This window comes from Medicago truncatula, chromosome 4, assembly GCF_003473485.1.
Source record: "Medicago truncatula cultivar Jemalong A17 chromosome 4, MtrunA17r5.0-ANR, whole genome shotgun sequence".
Classification (NCBI taxonomy): domain Eukaryota; kingdom Viridiplantae; phylum Streptophyta; class Magnoliopsida; order Fabales; family Fabaceae; genus Medicago; species Medicago truncatula.
This window is the reverse complement of record NC_053045.1, coordinates 30,522,479-30,545,402: the sequence shown is the minus strand read 5'-3', so window position 1 is coordinate 30,545,402 and position 22,924 is coordinate 30,522,479. Positions and strand designations below refer to the sequence as shown.

At 33.1% G+C, this 22,924-nt stretch overlaps 2 protein-coding genes and 1 long non-coding RNA gene across 4 annotated transcripts; 2 read left to right on the top strand and 1 right to left on the bottom strand.

Annotated features, from left to right (window-relative positions):
• Nucleotides 1–1,560: 1,560 nt before the first annotated feature.
• On the bottom strand, nucleotides 1,561–13,968 carry LOC11413600 (uncharacterized). Of its 2 annotated transcripts, XR_005645587.1 has the most exons (7): nucleotides 13,908–13,968; nucleotides 13,737–13,814; nucleotides 10,846–10,945; nucleotides 8,596–8,688; nucleotides 8,167–8,265; nucleotides 3,658–7,607; nucleotides 1,561–2,335 (listed from the first exon to the last, which is right to left on the bottom strand). XR_005645587.1 is itself a non-coding variant. In XM_003606419.3 (5 exons), the coding sequence occupies exon 5, from the start codon at nucleotides 7,243–7,245 to the stop codon at nucleotides 6,085–6,087; it is 1,161 nt and encodes a 386-aa protein (XP_003606467.2). In that variant the 5' UTR covers nucleotides 7,246–7,607; nucleotides 8,167–8,239; nucleotides 10,846–10,945; nucleotides 13,737–13,814; nucleotides 13,908–13,968; the 3' UTR covers nucleotides 4,107–6,084. The 2 variants fall into 2 exon arrangements, 1 of the variants encoding a protein (XP_003606467.2); XM_003606419.3 differs by lacking the exons at nucleotides 1,561–2,335; nucleotides 8,596–8,688 and having other exon boundaries at nucleotides 4,107–7,607; nucleotides 8,167–8,239.
• On the top strand, nucleotides 10,435–11,007 carry LOC112420860 (BTB/POZ domain-containing protein At1g55760). Its single transcript, XM_024780607.2, has one exon. It carries the CDS (start codon nucleotides 10,435–10,437, stop codon nucleotides 11,005–11,007), a length of 573 nt encoding a protein of 190 aa, XP_024636375.2.
• A 2,719-nt stretch (nucleotides 13,969–16,687) lies between the features above and the next one.
• On the top strand, nucleotides 16,688–17,368 carry LOC11406456 (uncharacterized). The gene is made up of 2 exons (XR_003010826.2): nucleotides 16,688–16,830; nucleotides 16,930–17,368. It is a non-coding gene; the product is annotated as an uncharacterized lncRNA (long non-coding RNA).
• The last annotated feature ends 5,556 nt before the right edge of the window (nucleotides 17,369–22,924 follow it).

The following is a 22,924-nucleotide window of genomic DNA, read 5'->3' as shown; positions in this document are numbered from 1 at the left end:
TGTTATACAACGCATCTAAGATGTGAAAAATCATTTATTATAAATTAAACTAATATCAGAGAATGATTCTTTTTAGGTAAAATTACACGATTCGTCTATTAATTTAATTTTAGGTAACAATTTCGTGATTTATATAGTTATCCTTTTTTATCAAAAAATAATCAAAAACTCCAAAAAAAATCATTAAACTCACAAACAAACCCAAATCTTCATCATACAAACCTAGAAAATCAGATTTCATTGAAAAAATTCATAAAAAATGAGAAGATATTGTCATTTTATAACGTAAAGGAATAAATCGGAACACAAAAAGATAAAAGACGAAAGTGTTACCTGAAATTAAGTTAAGGGAGAACTGTGTAATTTTGCCTACTAAGAATTGAAATCCCCACAACTCGGAACTCTGGAGTAAATAGCCACCACAAGATCGAAATCCAAATCTAGATCTACCACCACAAACCATCCGGCCAGCACCATTAAAACCACCACGAACCACCATGAACTACCCCAAGAACCACCACAAAAAACTAGCACCAGCACCACCACAAAACCCCTTTGAAAACAATCACAAACCCCCACAAAAAAATGCAGCAAAGCAACACCATCATGAACGCTAGCGATGAAGAAAACGATTGTCAAGAGAAAATGGTGGTCGAGTGATGCGGACGGCCAAAGCATGTCGTCACACCACCAACGATTATATCTACATCACGGAGGATATAGGTTGGATTGGGAGGGAGGAGGGCGACGGTGGAGATCTAGAGAGAGGTCAGATAAATGTTTTTATTGGTAATTTCGTAATAAACTTTGACGTGGGAACATCAATTTTCAAGCTAATTTGGTAAAACCCTAATAAAATAGAAGCCCAGCCCAATTGTCATTAAAAACCCTAATATTCCTATACTCCCTCCCTCCCACACCTTGTCTTATTTTCTTTTTCTTTTTCTCTACCAGCGTATTCCTTCTATCTTTCTGTCCCGTTTCTTGTTTCCTTTTTTTGTTTTCTCCATCAAACAACACCAACCGACTTCTCTCTAAGATTTAATTAACTCCGACCACCACAAACCAATTATAAAATCACCATTCCACTACAAGAAATATTGGATTTTCCTAGGGAAATATTCCTCGGAAAACACACTTTTTTCGTAGGAAAACACGGATTTTCGAGAAATTACCGAGGAAACAAGTTGTAGGAAATTTTAGATCTATTCCTACGAGAGTTCCTAGGAACTTCCGAGGAAATACTTTTTTCGACAGAATTACCGAGGAAATTTTAGTAGGAAAGCATTTTGCAGTCTGCCACCACTGACACACGCTTTCCGACGAAAATTTCGTAGGAAACAATAATAATTAAAAATTGCAGACTGACACACGCTTTCCTACGAAACTTTCCTAGGAAACAATTATATTTAAAAAATAGAAATTAGATCCAAATTTTGATATCGAAAAAGGCGCCAAATAATTCAAATGAGGTGCCAAAATATTTGGCGCCAAAATTTCATAAAAAATCAAATTTAAATAAAAAAAAACGAAAAATAAAAAAAGTGCGCCAAAATTTGAAAATAACCCAAATTTTTTGATAATTTGTTTCCTACAAAACATGTCATGTTGATAAATAATTACATAAAACAAAATTCATAAATGCAATTTAAATTTTCTTTGACAGTAACCACTTAAAACACCCCAAAAGTTCCCAAAACCAGTCCCTAACCAAAAAACAGCAACTGAAACTTGGTAAAAACAACATTGAAATACACAACAAGAATATAAATTACTCGTTATGATCATCATCCCTCTCCTCGTCCTCGTCCTCATCATCATCATCATCATCATTGTCGTCGTCATGTGTTCGGTCTTCTTGAACCGACGGTGATGATTGACTCGATGGCGACGATGATTCCGATGTTTTCCTACTCTTCATGCCACCCATCCTTTTTGTAACCATCCTTTTGAGTTTTCTCATTTCCTCTGCCTGTTTGGCCAGCAATTCCCTTAACTCATTCTCCGATTCTTCTTTCTTTGCCAACACCTCCTTTTGAGATTGCAACTCCTGGTTCATTCGTTGTATCATTGCTTGCCTCTCAAGAGGCAGCTCTATAGAACGAGATGAGGACTCTGGTGGAGGAGGAACATAGAACAAATCTCCATGTACCACATTGCCGGCTAATGGCCCAAGACCGTACATTCTACCCTTTCTTTCTTTTCCTCCATCCGGTCTTCCTTTTTCTGCAGCCTTCGCCCATAATTGAAGTTTAACGGGGAAGGGAATTTCTGGATATGATGGAATCTCAAGATTCTCCTTCAAAAACTCCGCTGCATTCGTGCGATAAGCTGCCTATAAAGTAAAGTAATCAATAATAAAGTCAAAAAAAAAAAAAAAAACAAACAAACACACAGCAGCAGCAAGCTATCAACACCAAAACAGAAAAGCCACATACAGAAAATGGATCACCTAAAAAACTCACTCCCTAACCATTGTCAGTAACAGAACAGCATGCCATTGATATCGTGTTCGTCTTTCGGCTAGTACACGTAATAACAGTCATTTCCTTTTTTCATAAACCATTGATATCGGCATGAAATGCAAATAATTTTGATAACTAACATACTTGTAGGCTCTTCTTAGCAAGTAGGTACTTTGGCATCGTTAGCATGATACTATATATGTAACAGAAGCTGTAGAAAACCTTTTGATGTATAAACTAAAGCCTTTTGATGTATAAACTAAAGATCCAGCTAGTACAATTCAATTTACTAAAGATCAAGCTATAAACTATTGATATCGTGTTCGTCTTTCGGCTAGTACACGTAATAATAGTCATTTCCTTTTGGTTGAAATCTTTGTAAGCCTTTCATGCCTTTCATGTAGTTTCAAATATATTGTTGATGCATTCTTTGATTGTAGGTGAAAATGTGAAATGTATCATAAGATATAAATTGTCTATAATTTCTTATGTTTTCAAGATTCACTTACAGAATTAGATAATTTTTATTTTTGCTGAAAAGTAAATTGATTGTATTACAAAGCCATTTATCTCTTTGATGACTATTCCAAAACTAAAGACTTTATCATAATTCAGTTTCTTATTTATACGGAATTCCAAGTACTCTCATATAGTCTAACATGTTAAGTTAAATATCAATTGTTAAAATATATTAGAGTCTTCAACTCTAAAACACCCGCGTGATAGCGCGGGTCAAGAGTCTAGTTACACTCAAATCAACATAAACACAAACAACCAATCAAGAGTAAAACTCTATTAAGGTGCTGGTATAGCAAACAGAGTTAGCAAACAGAAATGTGTAAAACCCCACTACAACTAAAAGAGTAAAACCCCACTACAGGGATTGCAGATTTCCCCATTTCAAAAGCTCAATAACCCACAACTATTGAAATGTCGCATAAACACACAAAGTTGGGGTTTTTTTTTTTATTTAAAAAAAAAACTTATATGTCAAAACGTATATGTCGCATAAACACACAAAAAAAATTGGGGTTTTTTTTTTTCTTTTGTCAAGCAAGATGCTATGAATAATCACAAACCCTAAAAATTAAGAAAAGAAACAGAAAAACCCAACAAAGAGAGAAAAATAAGGATTCAGATACGATACCATTAGAGAAGATGATAGAGGAGTTGAGAGAGAAAAGAAAGATACCGATTGGTGCATCAAACGATGGAAGTAGCGATTGGTGATGGAAGCAGCAAACGGAAAGAAGATGATGAACAATGAAGGTGCTTCGATTTATGCCATGAGTGAGGAACCGATTGAGTGAATATTTGGTTAGTGAGATTGAGCCATTAGGGTTAGTGAGATTGAAATTTAGGTTTCAGATTTGGGGGGAAAGTGAGATTGAGGAAGTATTTTCGTTTTAGGGTTTTGGAGATGATGGAGGGAGATTGAAATTCGGGAAAAGAGGTGGGAGGGAGAAGAATGAAATTGGTAAAGAGGGAGTGTGAAAACCGATCCTTTCCTCTCATTTTGACAGTATTTAATTTTCTTTTATTTTACAATATCTTATACATAATTTTTTAATATATTAGTTAGATAATAAATGATATAAAAATACATTAGATAGATAACTAATATGATAAAATCATTATATTAAACATAAATATTTCATTATTATAATAAAATAATTACATTAAAGACATCATGTGTTTTATGAACGGTTATTCATCATCGTCATAATAAAAATCATCCACATTGTTGTCAGGGTTATTTGCATCTTCCCCATTGTCTCTAGAGTTACTTGACTCCTCCCCACTATCAGTGTCAATAAGTAACATTCGAGCTAACGTTTCAGCATCAAGTTGTTGACCGTCAACATCTCTGTCAACCAAATTTGTAACATGATCGACTTCAATCACATCTGGAACATGTGATATTTCATCATCTTGGTAAGGTATTTCTTTATCTGGAACTTCTGTCTCAAATTAACCTCTTGGTTTACACTTGATAGCAGCACACCATCCATGTTTGCGCCGGTGATGAGAAGGATAGGGTACATAATACACTTGACTAACTTTACTTGCCAAAATGAAAGGGTCAAATGCATTATACATCCGGTTCATTCGCACATCAACAGTTTTATGCTTTGGATCAATTTTCATCCCATTTGCAGGGTCAAACCAGTCACAATAAAACAATACAACTTTGTTAGGTTCATCCACATATAGGTAAGTTACTTCAAATATGTGTTTGATCACACCATAGAAGTCATCTTCACCTCCATCACTGATTCCTTTGACGTAAACACCACTGTTAATTGTTTTTTTGCCCACTGACCGTGATTGAGTATGAAATTTAAACCCATTGACAAAGTAAGTGTCCCATTGTTTGAATTTTCTTCCCGGACCTTCGGCTAATCCCCTCAAATGATATATTTGTGTAGTCGGATGAGAATTTAACAATTGATGCTTAAACCATCCTTGAAAACTTGTATATATGTTACTGATATTTAATCCTTGAAATATCTCAATGTATGGTCCAACTTCGCTACAATTAATCATCACATGAATTGTCGCTGACTGCAACTCTGCGTCGTTCATCCAAGAATATTTCCCTGGATGACAAGGACGTCCTTGGTGACGAAAAAACTGATAAGGCAGACTGAAACCCTTCACTTTCAACAATAACTTCATTTCGTATATTTCTTGGGTTCAACATCAACGGGTTGAAGTAATGAGAGATGAAATAGTTTGTTTCCCGACGCACATAAGCTGCAACTATTGATCCCTCAACCCTTGCTTTATTTCTCACCATTCGCTTTGCATAACCCATGAACCTTTCAAAAGGATACATCCACCTTTATTGAACAGGTCCACCGAGCCAAGCTTCGTATGTGAGATGCACAGGAAGATGTTCCATAGAATCAAAGAAACTCGGGGGAAAAACTTGCTCTAGTTTACAAAGAGTGATAGGCATATTTTGATCCATTTTAACAAGTTCATCCATCCTCAAGGTTGAAGCGCACAAGTCTTTAAAAAAAAGGCTAACTTCAGTCAAGGGGTTTAAGACATTATTTGGCAATGAACTAAACGCAATTGGAAGTAAGCGTTCCAGGAAAATGTGGGAATCATGACTTTTCATTCTATGCAATCTTCCTGAGTTGACGTCGGCACACCTTGACAAGTTAGAACAATATCCGTCTGACATCCTCAATTCTTTCAACCATTGACAAACAGATTTTGCTTCATCAGCAGTAAGACTATAAATAGCCTTGGGTTTTAGATATTTTCCATTTTGAAGAAGTTGTAGCTCCATTTCTGGTCTCTTACATTGCAATGACAAGTCCATTCTAGCCTTCTCATTATCTTTTGATTTACCAGAGACATTCATCACCGTGTGAATTATATTGTCACAAAAGTTCTTTTCAATGTGCATAACATCAAGATTATGTCTCAATAAATTATCTTTCTAGTAAGGGAGATCCCAGAAAATACTTCTTTTGGTCCAATGGTGCTCATTACCGTATTGTAGGTGTCTGACTCTTTTGCCAACATTTGTGAATTTCAAAAGTCCTAGTTCATTGACTCTACGGTATACTTCCTCTGATGATGTCCTAGGAGGCGGGCCATCTTTTTATGTTTTTCCTTTAGTAAACAAATTCCTCTTACAAAATTCATGTGTCTTTGGTAAAAACGGACGATGACAGTCAAACCACGAATGCTTTCTTCCGTGATGCAACCATATGGCCTTTGTGTGTTCCATGCAATGTGGACAAGCCAATCTTCCATGAGTCGACCATCCAGACAACATTCCATATGCAGGAAAGTCGTTAATAGTCCACATCAAAGCTGCCCTCATTCTAAAATTCTTCTTCCTTGCAATATCATATGTCGATGCACCGTTCCACAATCTATTCAAATCATGAATTAAGGGTTGTAGATACACATCTATACCATCTAAGGGGCTCGTAGGTCCTGGTACAATACAACTCAAAAATAAATAAGGCTTTGACATGCACATCTCAGGAGGAAGATTATACGGGGTAAGAAGAATTGGCCAACAAGAATAAGGCGTTGCTGATGCTTGGATATACGGAATAAATCCATCAGAGCATAATCCAATCCTCACATTACGTGGATCTTCTGCAAAATCACGATGTACTTGATCAAAGTGCTTCCATGCCACCCCGTCACAAGGATGTCGCATCACACCTGAATTTGTTTTATTGTAATAATGCCACGTCATTTTTTCGGCCGTGTGAGTTGATGCAAACAATCTCTGCAATCTTGGTATTATTGGCAGATAAAACATTGACTTGACTGAGACTCGTTTCTTCTTCTGAGAATCAGCATCATCACATACTTCATACCTCGGTGCATTGCAAAATTTACACGCCACCAACGCCCCATCATTTTTACCAAATTCGTTGTCGTAAAACAACATGCACCCATTAACGCAACAGTCAATAGTTTTAACTTCCAATCCCAACTTCTCCACCAACTTTTGAGCCTCATAAAAACTCAAGGGCAAATTGTCCTTTACAGGAGTTGCGTCCCTCATGATATCTGTATAACACTCTGAGCCTTCTTCGGCTACACTCCAATCTGACGCGGCAGCTAAAAGCCTCACACTCATGGATAACTTAGAATCAGACGACCCTTCAAACAATGGCTTGTTTACTTCTTGCATCATCTTGTAAAACTTCAACGCTTTCTCATTCGGGATTGTTTCCTCTTCACCACCCTCGGTGTAAGACAGGTTCACCCCAAGAGCATCACCGACCATATCTTCCATCACACCAAAGTTTTAACACTCCATACGCGCCTCACTGCTTGAAGCGTGCATATTAACATTAGACTCGGTATTATTTGTCGGCTCTTGTTCACCGTGATAAATCCACAAATAATAATTCTCCATAAAACCAATGTCCTTTAAATGGTTTAGAACATCTTTTGGGCTCCGAATCAACCTACACGTACATTTAACACACGGACATCTTATCCCTCCCTCCAATTGAAAGGCATCTTGCGCCATGGCGTAAGCAACAAAATCACGAACTCCATCCACAAAAGCCGCCTTAAGTTTCCTTTTCCCCGGATATTTTCTATCGTACATCCAACTACGATGGAAAATATGTTGATCCATTTTTCGCGCCGCTGCAGTTGACTGAAATTAGTTCCATTTTTTATACGTAAATATTTCTTTTAATATAAATAACAATTTTTTTCTAATCACCTAAATATTTAGAAATTTGTACAAAATGAACATGCTATCGCATAAAAATTATATAATATTTTATATTTTATGACTAAAATATATAACATTTTCTAATCTATATCACATTTTCTAAAATTTGTATGAAATAAACATTGTGTGCACATACAAAATACGAACCACAAATAAATGTTAAGTGCGGACGCCAAAATTGATTCCCACAAAATAATTCACATATGTCATATTAATTAACTTCATAATTTTTTTTACTAATTTACATTATTTTTCTAACAAACTTAATTATACATATTTCTTTACTAACTTAATGTTTTTTTAAAGAACTACGATAACATATTCACTAACTACATTTATTTTAAGTAAAACAAATTTGATCTAAATAACATATTTACTACAATTTAATTTTACTAACTATGTTTCTAATATCTAATATTTTTAATATTAATCCATTGAATAAATTTTAAATAAATAAAAGATACTAACCTCAAATAACAAGCCAACGAACAAGTGGATCCAAAAAGAAAAGAAGCAATAACCAGCCAGCAGCAACACCAACCTTAAAATGGATCGAAAACAAGGAAACTACAAAAAATAATACAACATATTTTAATAACTAAATTAACAATATATATAAATACACACATTTTTAAAAGTAAAATTTTTTAACTAAACTACAAGTTTTTCTACAAGCTAACACTTTTTTTATTATACTCTCTCTAACACTAATAAGTGGAAATTTAATTTAATCCCACTAAATATTTTTTTAAAGAAGTTAATCCGACTAACATTTTTTTATAGAAAAATCCCGCTAACGTTTTTATTAATTACAATATAATAATTTTAGTAACTATTTTTCTAATAATTAATATTTAGTACTAATACCATTGTAGCAATAGTTAGAAATGTACCAACCTCAAATAATAAGTCAACGAACTAAGCGGAGGCAGCAAAATCAACGGCAACGAACAACAACACCAACCTCAAAATGAATCAGAACCAACATAACTATATAAAAAAAAATGTAACTTATTTTAAAATATAACGATATTAAATATTTATAAATTCAAACACATGTAAAATTGAAATCAATTATAAGAAAATATCAATAATTACCTTTGTTAGAAACTTCAACAATGATAATAACATTATGGAGAATAAAATTTGAGTGAGAATAGAGTGAAAATTGTAAGGAAGAAAATAGAGTGAAGAAAATGTGAGTGAAGAGTTGTATATTTATAATGCTGCAACGGTAACAAACGGCTAGTTAGAATGTGGGTCCCGTGTTTTTCTAGGAAATTTTCGTAGGTAATGTCCACCTATATCCATCGGCTTCCTGCATGTGGGGGGATCGCAGCTTTTCTAGGAAAATATTCGTCGGTAACGTAGGCCAATCACATGCTCCCATGCGCCCTTTTTCTGCATGTGGGGCCGCCGCTTTCCTAGGAAAGTATTCCTCGGTAAAAGCAGCCAATCACAAGCTGCCACGCCCCACTTTTCTGGTCCTTTTTTACTGACATGTGCTTTCCTACGAAAATTTCGTCGGAAATCTTTGTAGGAAAATTCAATATTTCTTGTAGTGAAATTCTTATCCTTCCAATCTCCCTTACAGCATCACGGCGGCCGCAGCCCTCTCGTTCACCAGGTTGCCAATATAATTGGGGTTTTTTTTTTTATCTGTTGCTGAATTCTATGCGAATCTGCGACTATATGATCTATTTATATAACATTCTTTAGTGTTTTTATTCAATGTTTTTGTAAAACTAAACACTGTTTTTTGTATTTCTTTAGAGAAAGAACTGGAAAGAAAAACAATGGCCTATCTTGTCAAATCAGTGGGTTACCTTGCTCAATGGAAATTGAATGTCAACAACTTGGATCAGAATGAACCCAAACACATATCCGATACATTCAAAATTGATATGTGGCAGTGGTATATATTATCTCTCTCTCTCTGTCTCTTTTTATCTGTGTTTTTATTTTGCATGCATCAACTAATCAGCCAATTTTGTTTTCTTTTTTTTTATTCCACCAGGAGAATAATGATATCTCGCTCGTGGGGTGCTTCTAATATCTCATTGTATCCCAATTATAAAATTGTGGGTGGTTTAAATCCCCCCATTGCATCTTTTCAAATTAGGGTTTTGGACAATATCGGAAAACAAAGTCGAATTCTAGCCATGTCAGGTGATTAAATTAATTATAAATAATAGTGCAAAACAACTTGTTTGTAATTTACAAGTTTGTTTAAAGATTTTAAATTCCGATATAAGTGGGACGGGTTTGGGTAGGGACCAATTTCCCCATTAACCGCCCCCACCCCGTCTTTTGAAATTATGGAAAATCCTAATCCAATCAACTCTGATTTTCCCCATCAAATTGGGGCGGGTTGGAATGTGTACCCGCGGTTATGGGCCATGCCTACCTTAACAGTTGTCCTATCATGTGTTTTTTGTCTAGTATTTTGCATATCAAATAGATCCATAAAATATACTAATATATCTTGTCTTTTCTACATTAATGTAGAAGAAGTTAGAGACTGGCAATTCAACTTAAGCTTAGAACGAGGCACTTTTACTTGGATGTGTGATATTGAGCTGCCTGAAGCATACTACATTGAGGTATAGTTCTCAAGTTTGCAATCTCCAAACACAGCTGTAAGTACACATATTTATATTGTTTCAACTGATGGAGACATAACATAACTTAGTTACATACTGAGTTGTTATTTACTATTTTCGTTTAAAATTTTGAATGAAGAATGGAGAATCTTTCCGCGCTAATGGATTTAAGCGATATAAATTATCATCCGATGATCCATTGATTCGAGGAGATAAAGACACAAAAATCTATATTGATGCATCTAAACAAACTATTATGGCCCATAAGTATGCTCTTGGTTCAAAGTCAAGTGCTTTTAACCAAATGTTCAAGGAGGATTCTGTTGATAGTATTACCATCTCAGATATGACAACTATACCATGTCAAATATTTATAGATTACTTCTACGATATCGTGAGAGACGAGGATCTTCTGAATTATAGTCAAGAGTTATTAGAAGCTGCAAAGAAATATGATGTAATTGATTTGATAAAGGATATTGAGAAAAGGCTCATAAGAGATATCACTACACAGAATGTAGTTGAGAGGATGAAGATAACATACCGCTATGACTTGAAGACTTTGAGGAATCAGTGTGCTCGTTTACTTGTGGAGTTTAAAAAATTGCACACCCTTCGGACAGAAATTCGTGCTTACCGTAGAACTGTTGATATGGATACAATTAGCAAAATGTTTTCTGATTTTTGTACCTTTGCTACCGAGTGATTTTAATACATTTTTCTAATCATGCTACTTAGAAAACTTTTACTATAATTCTTATGATCATTTTTGTTTATAGGGTTAATAGTGTTTTTTACTCTTGTAATATATGTCATTTTCGGTTTTCGCCCTTATAAAATTTTTGGTTTGATTTGCACCCTCGTAATTTTTTTCTTTCCGGAAAACACCCTTAATAGGCCATTCAAAAACCAAAATTTCTTGAAAAAAAAATTCTGAAAATGGCCTATTAGGGGTGTTTTCCAAAAAATAAATTTTTTTCGAGGATGCAAATCAAACCGAAAATTTTATAGGAACGAAAACCGAAAATGACATATATTACAGGGGTGAAAAGCACTATTAACCCTTGTTTATATGATCTTGGTAATAAAAAAAAAAAAGAAACAAAAAGAACCAAGTGTCCTTGGAGCATTTTTAGCATTATCCAAAAAATAATGTTTTATTGGCTTTTACAATTTTTTTTTTAAGTAATAATTGGCTTTTTACATCTTACACTAAAATATAGTAACATTCATTCATTTAAATTAGAAGAGTGGATCGAACAACACAAAATAAATATTGCTAAAATAAAAAAGATAAATTTACAAACAAAATCGTAGACACTTATATTAACATCATAAAAGTCAAAAATCCAATAAATATGATGAAATTAAAGTGTTTGGGATATCTATGATTTATGATCTACTGTTAGCGGCGCCAATAAATCGTCTATTGAACAATATTGGATAGAATCGAACAAAACCACAATGAGACACAACAAAAAAGTGCTGCATTAAGAAGAAGAAGAACGACAAAACAATGTCTCAATCAAACGACGAAATTATGAAAGAAAAACAATCACTTATTTAAAGAAAAAGGAAGGAATGATGATTTAGATGAGCAATTTTGAATGAAAAATTAGTCTTAAATCATCTTTCTCACGTGGATGAAGTAGAAAAGATGAAAAGAAAACAGACGAGGGGTTAGGTTAGAGAGAGGATTTTCTTTATTTTTTACTACCTTTTTTATAATTTCTTTAGTATTCATTCTACTTGCTATCTCACAATAATCTACCAGCTACACCATTTTAACGGGTATATCTTTACATTCAGCCCACCGTAATAGATAAAAACATTCAATCAATTATAAATAAGGAAAATGTTAACGAGATATCTGAGACACTCTTTAAATAAATGTTTTTTTTTTCACCCACAATAAAAGTTATAACAATATTGAACAATATTAAGGAAGGAGGTAGGTGGTCGTATTAAGGAAGGGGGTAGAAATGCGTCTAGGTGGTGGAGGATGATATGCAACGTAAGGGAAGGGAGCGGATCGGCAGTAGTAAGTTGGTTTGATAACAATATTAGGCGGGCGGTAGGTAATGAGTGTAACACTTTCTTTTGGACTGATATTTGGTTGGGTGGAGTTCCCTTAAAACTTCAGTTCAGTCGCCTTTATGAGTTATTAGTGCATAAGGATTGTTTGGTGGAGGAAATGGCGAGAGTGGGGTGGGAGGAAGGCGGGAATGGGTGGGTTTGGAGGCGTCGTTTGATGGCGTGGGAGGAAGATAGTGTGAGGGAGTGTGCTACTCTTTAAATAACGTTGTTTTGCAGGAAAGCATTCAGGACCATTGGCGGTGGTTGCTTGATCTGATTCATGGCTATTAGGTTAGTGGGACTTATCGTTTCCTAACCACTATAGATGAACAGGTGGCTGATGGTTTGGTTAATAATGTGTGGCACAAACTAGTTCCTACAAAAGTATCTTTGTTTGATTGGCGTCTCCTTCAAGATAGAATTCCAACAAGATCAAATTTGGTGCGTCGACATGTTTTCCAACCTATCGACAACTTATGTGTTGGTGGATGTGATTTCTCTGAGACGGCGGATCATCTCTTCATTGGGTGCGACTTGTTTACGAGCGCCTGGAATTTAGTCTGTCATTGGCTTGGTGTCCCTTGTGTCTTTCCAGACTCGGTAACGAACCATTACTTTCAGTTTATTCATTTGGCGGGACTCTCGCGACCTTTTCATTTTTATCTTAAAGTTATTTGGCTTGCTTGTATTTGGGCAATTTGGAAGGAGAGAAACAATTATGTCTTCAAAAATGCGGTTATTGATCCTCTCGGTATTGTTGAAAAAGTGAAGTTGAATTCCTTTTTATGGCTCTCTTCGAATTTTGTACCAATTTCGTTTGGTTTTCACGATTGGTGGAGACACCCACTCCTTTGTATGGGTATCATGTAATTTTCCTTATTTATTTCTTTGGTGGTGGCATCTTTGTTAGGTGCATGTTGTTTGTAACCGACTTTGAGTGATTCATCATTTTTAGCACACCTTATGCGGGATGAATCACTTTGCTTTTGAACAATTTATTCCATTTTGATTTGTTAAAAAAAATATAGTCATCATTACTTTTTCTTTTTTCTTTTCGGTGATTCATCATTTTGTTGAAAGCAAAGAATGTATTCTTTCAAAACTCAAAACCAAAACCTATTTTTTAAGGACAAAACCAAAACAAATGGATAGATATATTAAAATTAATTTACTAAATATTATATTCTACAATAATTAAAATATTAGACATAAATTAACTTTTTAATAGAATCATTAACATATTAGACAAAGTTGTTTTTGATACGAGAGAAACATAAATCAAACTTTGAGATAAATTATAAAAATACAAACATTATGAAATACAAATAAAATTATATACTTAGATGGAAAGCATCTTACAAAATCCATCAACACACTTCGAATATAGAGGGCAAGGCAAAGTTGGACAATCAGTGTCTTTAACACACGGAATTTTTACTGCAATGTCAAATAAGAAAAATGAATGTTATTAAAAAGTATAGTATATAGGATGAATTAACAAATTAGAAAATGGTATGAAAAATGACATACCACCATTGGTTACAACAAGAAATAAAGAAATAGAGATGATGAAAACATAAGCAAACAAGAGAATTTGAGCCATATTTTTTCTCCTTTGCATGTAATAAGATAGTCAAAATTTGATCCCTTTATAAGTGAAAATTTCATGTCTTATTGACTTCATTTAAATTCATTTTAGAATTTAGGGGTTCCAAGAAGCCATTTATAAAATTTGAATTAATTTTAAATTTCTCTATAAACATGCCGTCTTTATCTATTTACCTCACTCAATTGACTACTTAATCTTAGTAATGATCTCAAATAAATATATGCGGCGATCATGAAAGTGAAATATATTCTACCTTTTAGCCTTTCTTAATAGATACTCCTTCCGTTTCAAAATACATGTCCATTTTGGAGAAATTGCACTAACCAAGAAACCAAATAAATTTTGTTATTTTTTATGAAAATATGTGTGTGTTTTCTATAATACCCTTAATCATTTATTATTTCATTTTATTTTTTCTCTCTCTACAATAAATATGCAAGGGTATTATTGACAAGACAATAATTAATGTTGCATTGAAACTTGAAAGTGACAAGTATTGTGAAACAAAATTATTCTCTAAAATAGACAAGTATTATGAAACGGAGGGAGTATTGATTTGAGAAAAATCTCAAAACAGAACCAAATTAAGAGTAATGAATGAGAAAATTATTAGTTGTATAAATAACTCCGCAAAGATGTGAAAAATTATTTATTATAGTTTAAAAGTATCATATGATGATTTTTTTTTTTAAATTATGATTTCTTATTTTTAAACAAAATTTTAGATTAAAATTATAAGATTCGAAACTAGGAGAAAGTCCAAACACACTAAAAAATTATAAGATTAAAAATTTTGAACTTTTGTAAACAAAGGTGGTATTTTTAAAATTATGATTTCTTATTTTTAAACAAAATTTTAGATTAAATTACACAAGTTTTACTTATCTTGTCAAAGAAAAGAAAATGATTTGAAACAAAAATAAAAGAATCTCTTAGAATTTATTTTTTATGAATCAAAGCATAAAGGTTGAATCTCATTGGGTCCTTACTTCTAGGAGAAACTTCTACTCCCTCCGTTCCGAATTGTATAACATTTTGACCATTTCACACGTATTAAAAAATGTAATTAATATTGTGTGGGGAAGAGAAATTATGAATTGTTTTACAAAATTATCCATAATAAATGGTATGGAAAAGATAAATGAAATAATTGAAAGAAGAGAGAGTAATTAATAGTTAAGGATATAATAGGAAAAGTAACATTAATATTTCATTGGTATTGTAAAGCGACATATAATTTGGGACAAATTTTTTTTTCCAAAGCGACATACAATTTGGGACAGAGGGAGTAAAATTGAAGCAACGACTTCAAATTCAAGAATAACAATAACAACCACAACAACATCAGCAACAATAGCTACAACAACCAACACTAGTAGCCAGGGATGGGAATAGACCAGGTCGGCTTATAGGGGCCTATGGCCTAGCCTACGACAGGTCAGGCCAGGCCAGACTTTTTTTTAAATAGAGAAGGCCTAGGCTTTTTTCGAAGCTTATTTAGCTTAAAAGGCTAGGCCGGAGGCCATTCAAAAAGTCTCTTAGGCCTATTAGGCCGGCCTATTTAAGTAAATACGGATAATTATATTTATTATTATATTATATTTTGTACTTTGAATTAAAATAAAAATATGTTAATTGTTTCAGTAATTTAAGCATATTAGTCTACATTAATTTTTTGCATATTTATATATATTACTATAAACTAGAATTGAAATCTGATACAATATATAGTCAAATTTTCTAAAAATTCATGTTGATTATCAAAAAAGAGTTTAATCAAATTGATATATTAGTTTGCTAGTCTATTTAAACTTATATCACGTTGTTTATTTAAACATATTCATATGAAATATGCTTTTAAACAGGTTAGCAGGCCGTATCAGGCTTTCAGAAGGTCAGACTCAGGCCTAAAAAGTAAGCCTATGACAGGCAACATGCCAGACTTAGGCCTTCAAAAAAATTGACAAACTAAACTCAGACCTTGCAAAGCCTAACTCAACCTAACCTATTCCCATCCCTACTAGCAGCAACGACAACAATAACAACACCACAACAACAATAAATGAGCTTCATTATACTCCAAAGATGTTATTGGAAAATAAAAGAGGTTTTCCAAAACTTGTACGGCCAGACAAATAAATAAAAGAAAATAAAATAGTGCAGTATTTGAGAATGCCTCTCAAACACCGTAATGGAAAATCTCATAATTTGTGAGTCTAAACTAGCCCAATTAGGAGGAACAAATATAGCATCATTGTGCCATCTTCTCCATCCCTTATCTTGTGTCATATTCACTATCCCTTATCTTCATTATTTGATAGTTCATAAACAAACACATTCATCAAAACTCTTCAAGTACAAATTCATTTTGATGCATTCTTTAGATTAGTAAATCTAGATCGCTTCTCAAAGTTGAGAAGTATCCAAAATTTTAAAGGTTGCAATTTAACACACACCCGTGATTGATATCTTTATGTCATTATTATGAAAGGTAGGTATATATATATATATAAAATTTAATATAAAAATAATGGGTCGCAAAAAAATATGTTTTGTGATGGTTTTACTTGATTAAGTTATCTATTGAGTTAACTAAACGGGTACACGCAACATAATGCTTAGAGAAATTTAATATTATTTCTAATTTTATAAATGTCTTCTTGTTAGTCTAAAGTTCTAAAAACCATTTAATTGAAGTTAACAAAGAATGAAATTTTCACATATAAAGAAATAAAAAAAAATACATTTATTACATTCAGAGTAACAAAATTATGGCTAAAGTTTACATGTTTGTTTATGCTTTGATTATCTTTGTTTCTCCGTTTCTTCTTGCAACCTTCAGAAGTATGTCATTTTTTTTAGCATTCTCAAATTTTCCTTTCCAACTTAAACACACATCACCTTTTAATAACAATATTTTTTTTCTCTTTTTTAACAATACAGCTCGCCTTCCTTGTGAAAAAGATGATGATTGTCCAGAGGCATTTTTACCTCCAGTTATGAAGTGTGTTAATCGTTTTTGTCAGTACGAGATACTTGAATAATTAAGTTTAAAAATAATTGTATTACCACTAAAAGTATCGTTTTAATTTGTATTTATATGTCATAATGTTTGTACCTTTACTATATACCTCAAAATTTAATCTATGTTTTTCTGCCCTTCAATTTTTATGACAAGCTCAGAAGTGTATTATTATATAGGTCATGTTAACTTGTGCCTTAAGGGTACGTTTGGTTTGCAAAACAGTAAGTACTGGACAGAAGAGTACAATGCAGAACAGCACAACACAAGACATAACAACACATGACAAATTTTTATGATATTGAATAATTTCTTGTTTTATATGATTTTTGGATGACAAAATGTTATTTTGGTGTTTTAGACAACTTCTACGTAAGACAAAAAGTTGTGTTGTGGTTTGGTGAGGGACAAAAATTTCAAATTTTGTCCTGTCTCTTGCCTTCAGTTTGTTCTGTCCCTAAAACAGTTTTACAAATCAAACACTAGACAGCTGGGGTTGTTCTGTCATGTCCTTCATTTTTTAACAAATCAAACGCACCCTAAGAATATAAGTTAAGGAACTTAAAATAGAATTAACAAATAAATTTTATATTTAAATGATAACTTTTGAAACTTTCAAAGCATTAAATGCACAACTTTTAAAAAAAAGTTTCTACATTTGGTTCCTTAACTTATGCCCCAAGAGCACAAATTAACATTTCCCATAATGCAAATATTTTTACCTTAATTTGATCATAGAGAATATTGAAAACAACAATTAAATAGTACTTTAGATTAAATTTATATATTTCATGCCCCTAAAAAAATCAAGGGTTATCACGACTCTAATGTGGTGTTACAGAACCATATAAAATGATGCTTTTAAAGTTATGAAGACGGTTTTTGGTGTTGTAATCATACATCTAATGTGTTTTGTCTTTATTTTTCACTATTCTTTTATTGAAGATGTCTCCTACTCTTTCAACCTTGATCAACGATACTGCAACAATTGAGACTTTTTTACGAAGATTCCACTATTTTTTCCTCATTCTCTTGGTTTATCCTATTTATTTGAAATAAAATAAAAAAACATAGAAAATTCTTCTAATAACATAAATAAAAATACTAATTTATTTAATAAATCTAAACAAAATATGGGGTAAAATGTCATGTCATCAAACTGCTCCATACTTGAACCATAACTGAAAGTGAGAAAAACATAAGAATGGGGTTTAATTATGTTGCCTTTTTATGTTTTTTTTTCTGAGTGTTAAGACTTGATCAGAATATGAGGTATACAGATTTTGATATAGAGTCTGAATGCAGCGGATTAAGTACAGAACACAAAGATAAAGAGACGAAACGAGAGAAAGTAGACACAAAACAATTTTATACTGGTTCCTCCTACAATCCAGGAGTAGTCCAGTCTCATTGCACTTCCAAGGGATTTCACTATAATCACTCTGGATTACAAATTGCTCAAGGACACTTCCAGGACACTTCTCTTTGCTCAAGTACAGTTGTAAGAGACTTCTATGCTTAAGCACAACTTCTTAAGAATTCCTGCTCTAGGACACTATCCAAAGTCTTCTGCTCAAGGACAACTCCAAGAGACTTCCCTTTGCGTAAGCGCAACTACTTAAGACTTTCTCTTGCTCAAGGACAACTCCAAGAGACTTCCAAGGTGCTCAAGGTTTGCACAACTGCAAAACAAGTTAATTTGTTATTACACTTGATTTAATAATGGTAGTGTAAACTAAACAAATGAATAGACTCCTTAGGATTTCTAAGATATAAACTTGAAAAATAAAACCTAAGTATTTTGTGCTATTTGATTTGACAGAGTATTGACACAGAAAAATAGCAGAGTCTTTTTACTTCTTCTTCATGTCTTCAGCTCCTTTATAGGCAGTGATTTGAGAGACGTTAGAGAAAAGTGCTAGCGTAAATAGAGTTGTTGAGAAGCTTTGATAAAGAATGTCGACCCTTTGTTTGATATGGATAATCCCGTTTGAATTTCTTTTGTTGAAAGAAGAATTATATGTTGCATTCTCTTTGTTCTTGAGGTCTTTTGTCTGGTTGCACACGTACATAGAAGAAGACAAAAGAACTGCTCTATCAGTTACTATGATAGAGACAACTCACAGAATAAGACAAAAGCTTACGTGGATTCTGGGTCTCTCATATTCAAGTAAGCTTGTCGCCTTATGTGTCTGATGTCCTACACGTAATCTATTGAGATAACTCTCCAGGTTCTGCAAGGCATCCTTCTTCTAAGGACGTTGACTTCTGGTTGACCTTCCTTTAGATCTTTTAACATAGTCTTCTAAGCTTCTCTTGTTCCTTCTGATGCTCTTCATATGTTCTTTCTTCAAGATAGATATATTCTTAGATCTGCACACTTGAACATATGTTAGTATTCCAATTGTTCTTCAATACTTTGTTATCATCAAAATCCTAGAGGACTTGTACGAACCATTCTTGTTCTAACAATTTCTTGACCTAAAGCAATTTTCTTAGGTAGGAAGTAGTAGAACCAGCAAACATCAAGATCAATAAGAAAAGTTCAAAAATCAAGGGTTCATCAACCGAAGTTACAAGTTAGAATCTTCGGCTCCATAAGTTGCAAGTCCTCAATAAATTGGGAACTCACATCACAAGGTCACTCATTTGTGTACAAGGTGATTTAGTTCCACTCAATTATTTCTCAAACTCCAAATAATACCATAAACTTGACTTTAAACACATAAGTAAGTATAAATAAGAATACTTTTCAAGTTCAATCCCACTTATGTTTCCAAAACCCCCAAGAAAATATGTCACATCAGCTAGTTGCAGTCGAGGTAAGACATCATGTATCATAAATGTTGTATATCAACCTCATAGCTGATACAATTAAGAGGTATTTTGGGATACAACTGAAACATGTGGATATGACTATATGCAGGCTCGGCCCTTAGGGGGTGCAAACAGCTCAATGGAGCTGGACCTCCCCAAGGTATGAGCCTCATAAAAAAAATTATAGCCCAGTTAACAAATATTAAATATATAGAGCGAGTGTTAAACATCATATTTGTGGAAGTGGCCTAGTGGTATAGTTGCAAGTTGGTATTGCCTAGGTCTCTAGTTCAACATTCAGGTTCTATGTTTTCTTATTTACTTTTCCTTTTTGCTTCTTTAATTAATATTTTTAGTATGAGAGAGCTTTGATTTAGACATCATTTTTTTTTATAGATTTGAGGTTCATCTATCCTCTCATCAATTTAGCCAAATTCTCTTCAACATATTGGATTATATATTTACAAATGAAAACATAATACAAATTTTTTTCTTCTTATTTTGTTAGAACACTTGTAATTTTTAGCTCATACTTATTCTATAAGATAGTTAAACTCAACAAATATTATACAATAAATTATTCGCTTAAATTGTATTTTTATTTTATTGATTAGAATATTGATCTTTTATGTGTTAATTGCAATAAACACTTTTTTCTTAATCTTGATGGATTTTATTTTCAATTTAAATAGATAATTACTCTTTTAAAAAAAATATCTTTTTTATTTTGTTAGGGGCCTTTTTTTATATGAGAGCCGAGCCTCCAATTATCTAGGGACGGCCCTAACTATGTGTATGAAGCCATGTCCAAAATGAACCAAAAAATTGGTGCATTTGCCAATAGGTTATCAAACTCTATGCTTTGCTTCATTCTTAAGGGAAGATGGAAAATCAACTATGGAGCACATCAGAAGGTTTACTGAACAGTGCGGTAAGGGAAACCATAATGAGCTCCACAAGTTATAGATGTTCATTTTTGTGTTATAGGAACAACATTCTTGTGGTATTAATTCCTTCCACCAAACTCAACCCAAACATGGGAAAACATGGAAAGGTGTTTCATGACAAGTTCTATAGGTTCTACAAGCTCTCGTATTTGTTCCCACGTACTTCAGTTGCTTCTTCTTTTCTTCTTTTTTTCCATTTGTTCTACAAGTTTTTGTCACTCAAAAATTTCTTGTCGTGATTTTCAACAATTCTTCTTGAAAATCATTTTGCTAACAAGGTGCTCCAGCCACAACGATTTTGTGTTACGTCTTGCTTAACGCGGTGACAATAGAGAAGAGGAAGAGCGACAATGTCTAGTTAATGGTTAAATCCAACATCAGCATATCATTACAAGTTCCTCTCTGGTTGATCATACTCACGTCATCCATTACATCTAAATCTTGTCGCTACATTAATTTGCAACCTCAATTACTGAATCAACTTCCAAGTGAGACCCCTCCAAAGTCACCATGGCATCTTTGTGTTTTGGCCACTCCAACATTGTTTGGTTTTAGATTTGATGTCTTTGTTGGTGGTTTTATGATATTATTGTTATGTTTATTTTCTTTTCTTTTTTATGTTATTTTTAGTTTGTTTTAGGTTTGTACCGTAAGTGTTCACTGAAATGCCTTAGAATGACCTGTTTTGTTGATTCTATATTTTGAGTAAGGAGCTTACGACGACCATCACCAAATTCAGTATCATGCTAACCTCACAAATAGTTTGTCAAGATAAACCTTAACTTGTCATGTCAGAGACACCTATAGTCGATCTGAGCGAACACTAGCAAACATATTTTTTCTCCAATAAGTGAGATTAAAAAATGTGAATCTTGACCATTTGCCATATGTGGGAAACATTTGTTTGGTTTTTAGGATTAAGGTTTTGGTTTTTTTATTTTGTATTTACTTTTAAAATGTTGATGTGTATTTCCTTTAAACGAATAGTTACTCTAAGGACATAACTACAATTTATCCCGAGTTTTATCATAATTTGCATACTATGTTTTATCCCGAATTTAGGAATTCATTGAGATCATAGTATCTCATCCCACTCTGTTGAATATTTTTCAGGTATAACTTATAAAGTATATTGGAGTCAATTGGATATCGGATCACAAGTGTTTATAGTCTAGATTCCCAGTTATAGTTTTAACTTTTCCCTCTTTGTAAAATGTGGCTGATTTTGTATTTAAAGTTCTATTTTAGTTCTCAAACTTTGTATTTCATACGTCTGTTGTGTAAGGATTTTAATGAAAAAATATTACAATTATTTTCATTTTCCGCTGTGAAAGAATTTTATTGGACACTTTACAATTTCTTATATATTTAAAATTTCTTATAATTTTGGATATCTATTAATTTTGAATATATCTTATAATTTCTTAAATATCTTATATATATTATACATCTGAAAATTTATTTTTTCTTCACTAACTTCAGGGATGGCAATGGGTAGGGTACTACAATGCCCATCCCCATATCCGCATTTTAAAAAATTACCTGTACCCGTGCCCGTACCCTCATGGGAAACAACTTTAGTGTCCTTCCCCATATCCTATGGGTATCTAAGTGTCCATACCCGCACTCATTATCCGCACTTTAACTATGAAAAAACAATAAAAACATCACAATTGAAATAAAATTATGATCAAAATCTTTTAAAATTAACTAATAAAATAATATGAATCGTAGTATTTAGTCAAATTCAAAAATTCAAAATATCTCTAAAAAATTGTACACCGGCAGAATGGAGTTGTTACTGTATCAAGTAGTTTATTGGTTTATGTTTTAGTTTAGGCTTAAATAGCTAAATTAATTATTTAATTATACACTAAAAATAAATAAATTACTTATGATATTAAATAAATATGTATATGCGGGGTTGCGGGGCTGGACGGTATAGTACCCTTACCCGTGTCCATACCCATTTAAATTCGTGGGTATTACCCAGACCCATGATAGCGGAATTTTACCCTACCCATTGTGGATATTTTATGCGGGTATCCATTAGGCCTGGATCCAATTATCATCCCTAAGTAACTTATACTTTCAACTTGGTCCTCATAAGCTAAATTTCTGACTTCATCCTTGGTCATAACACTTAATAAAA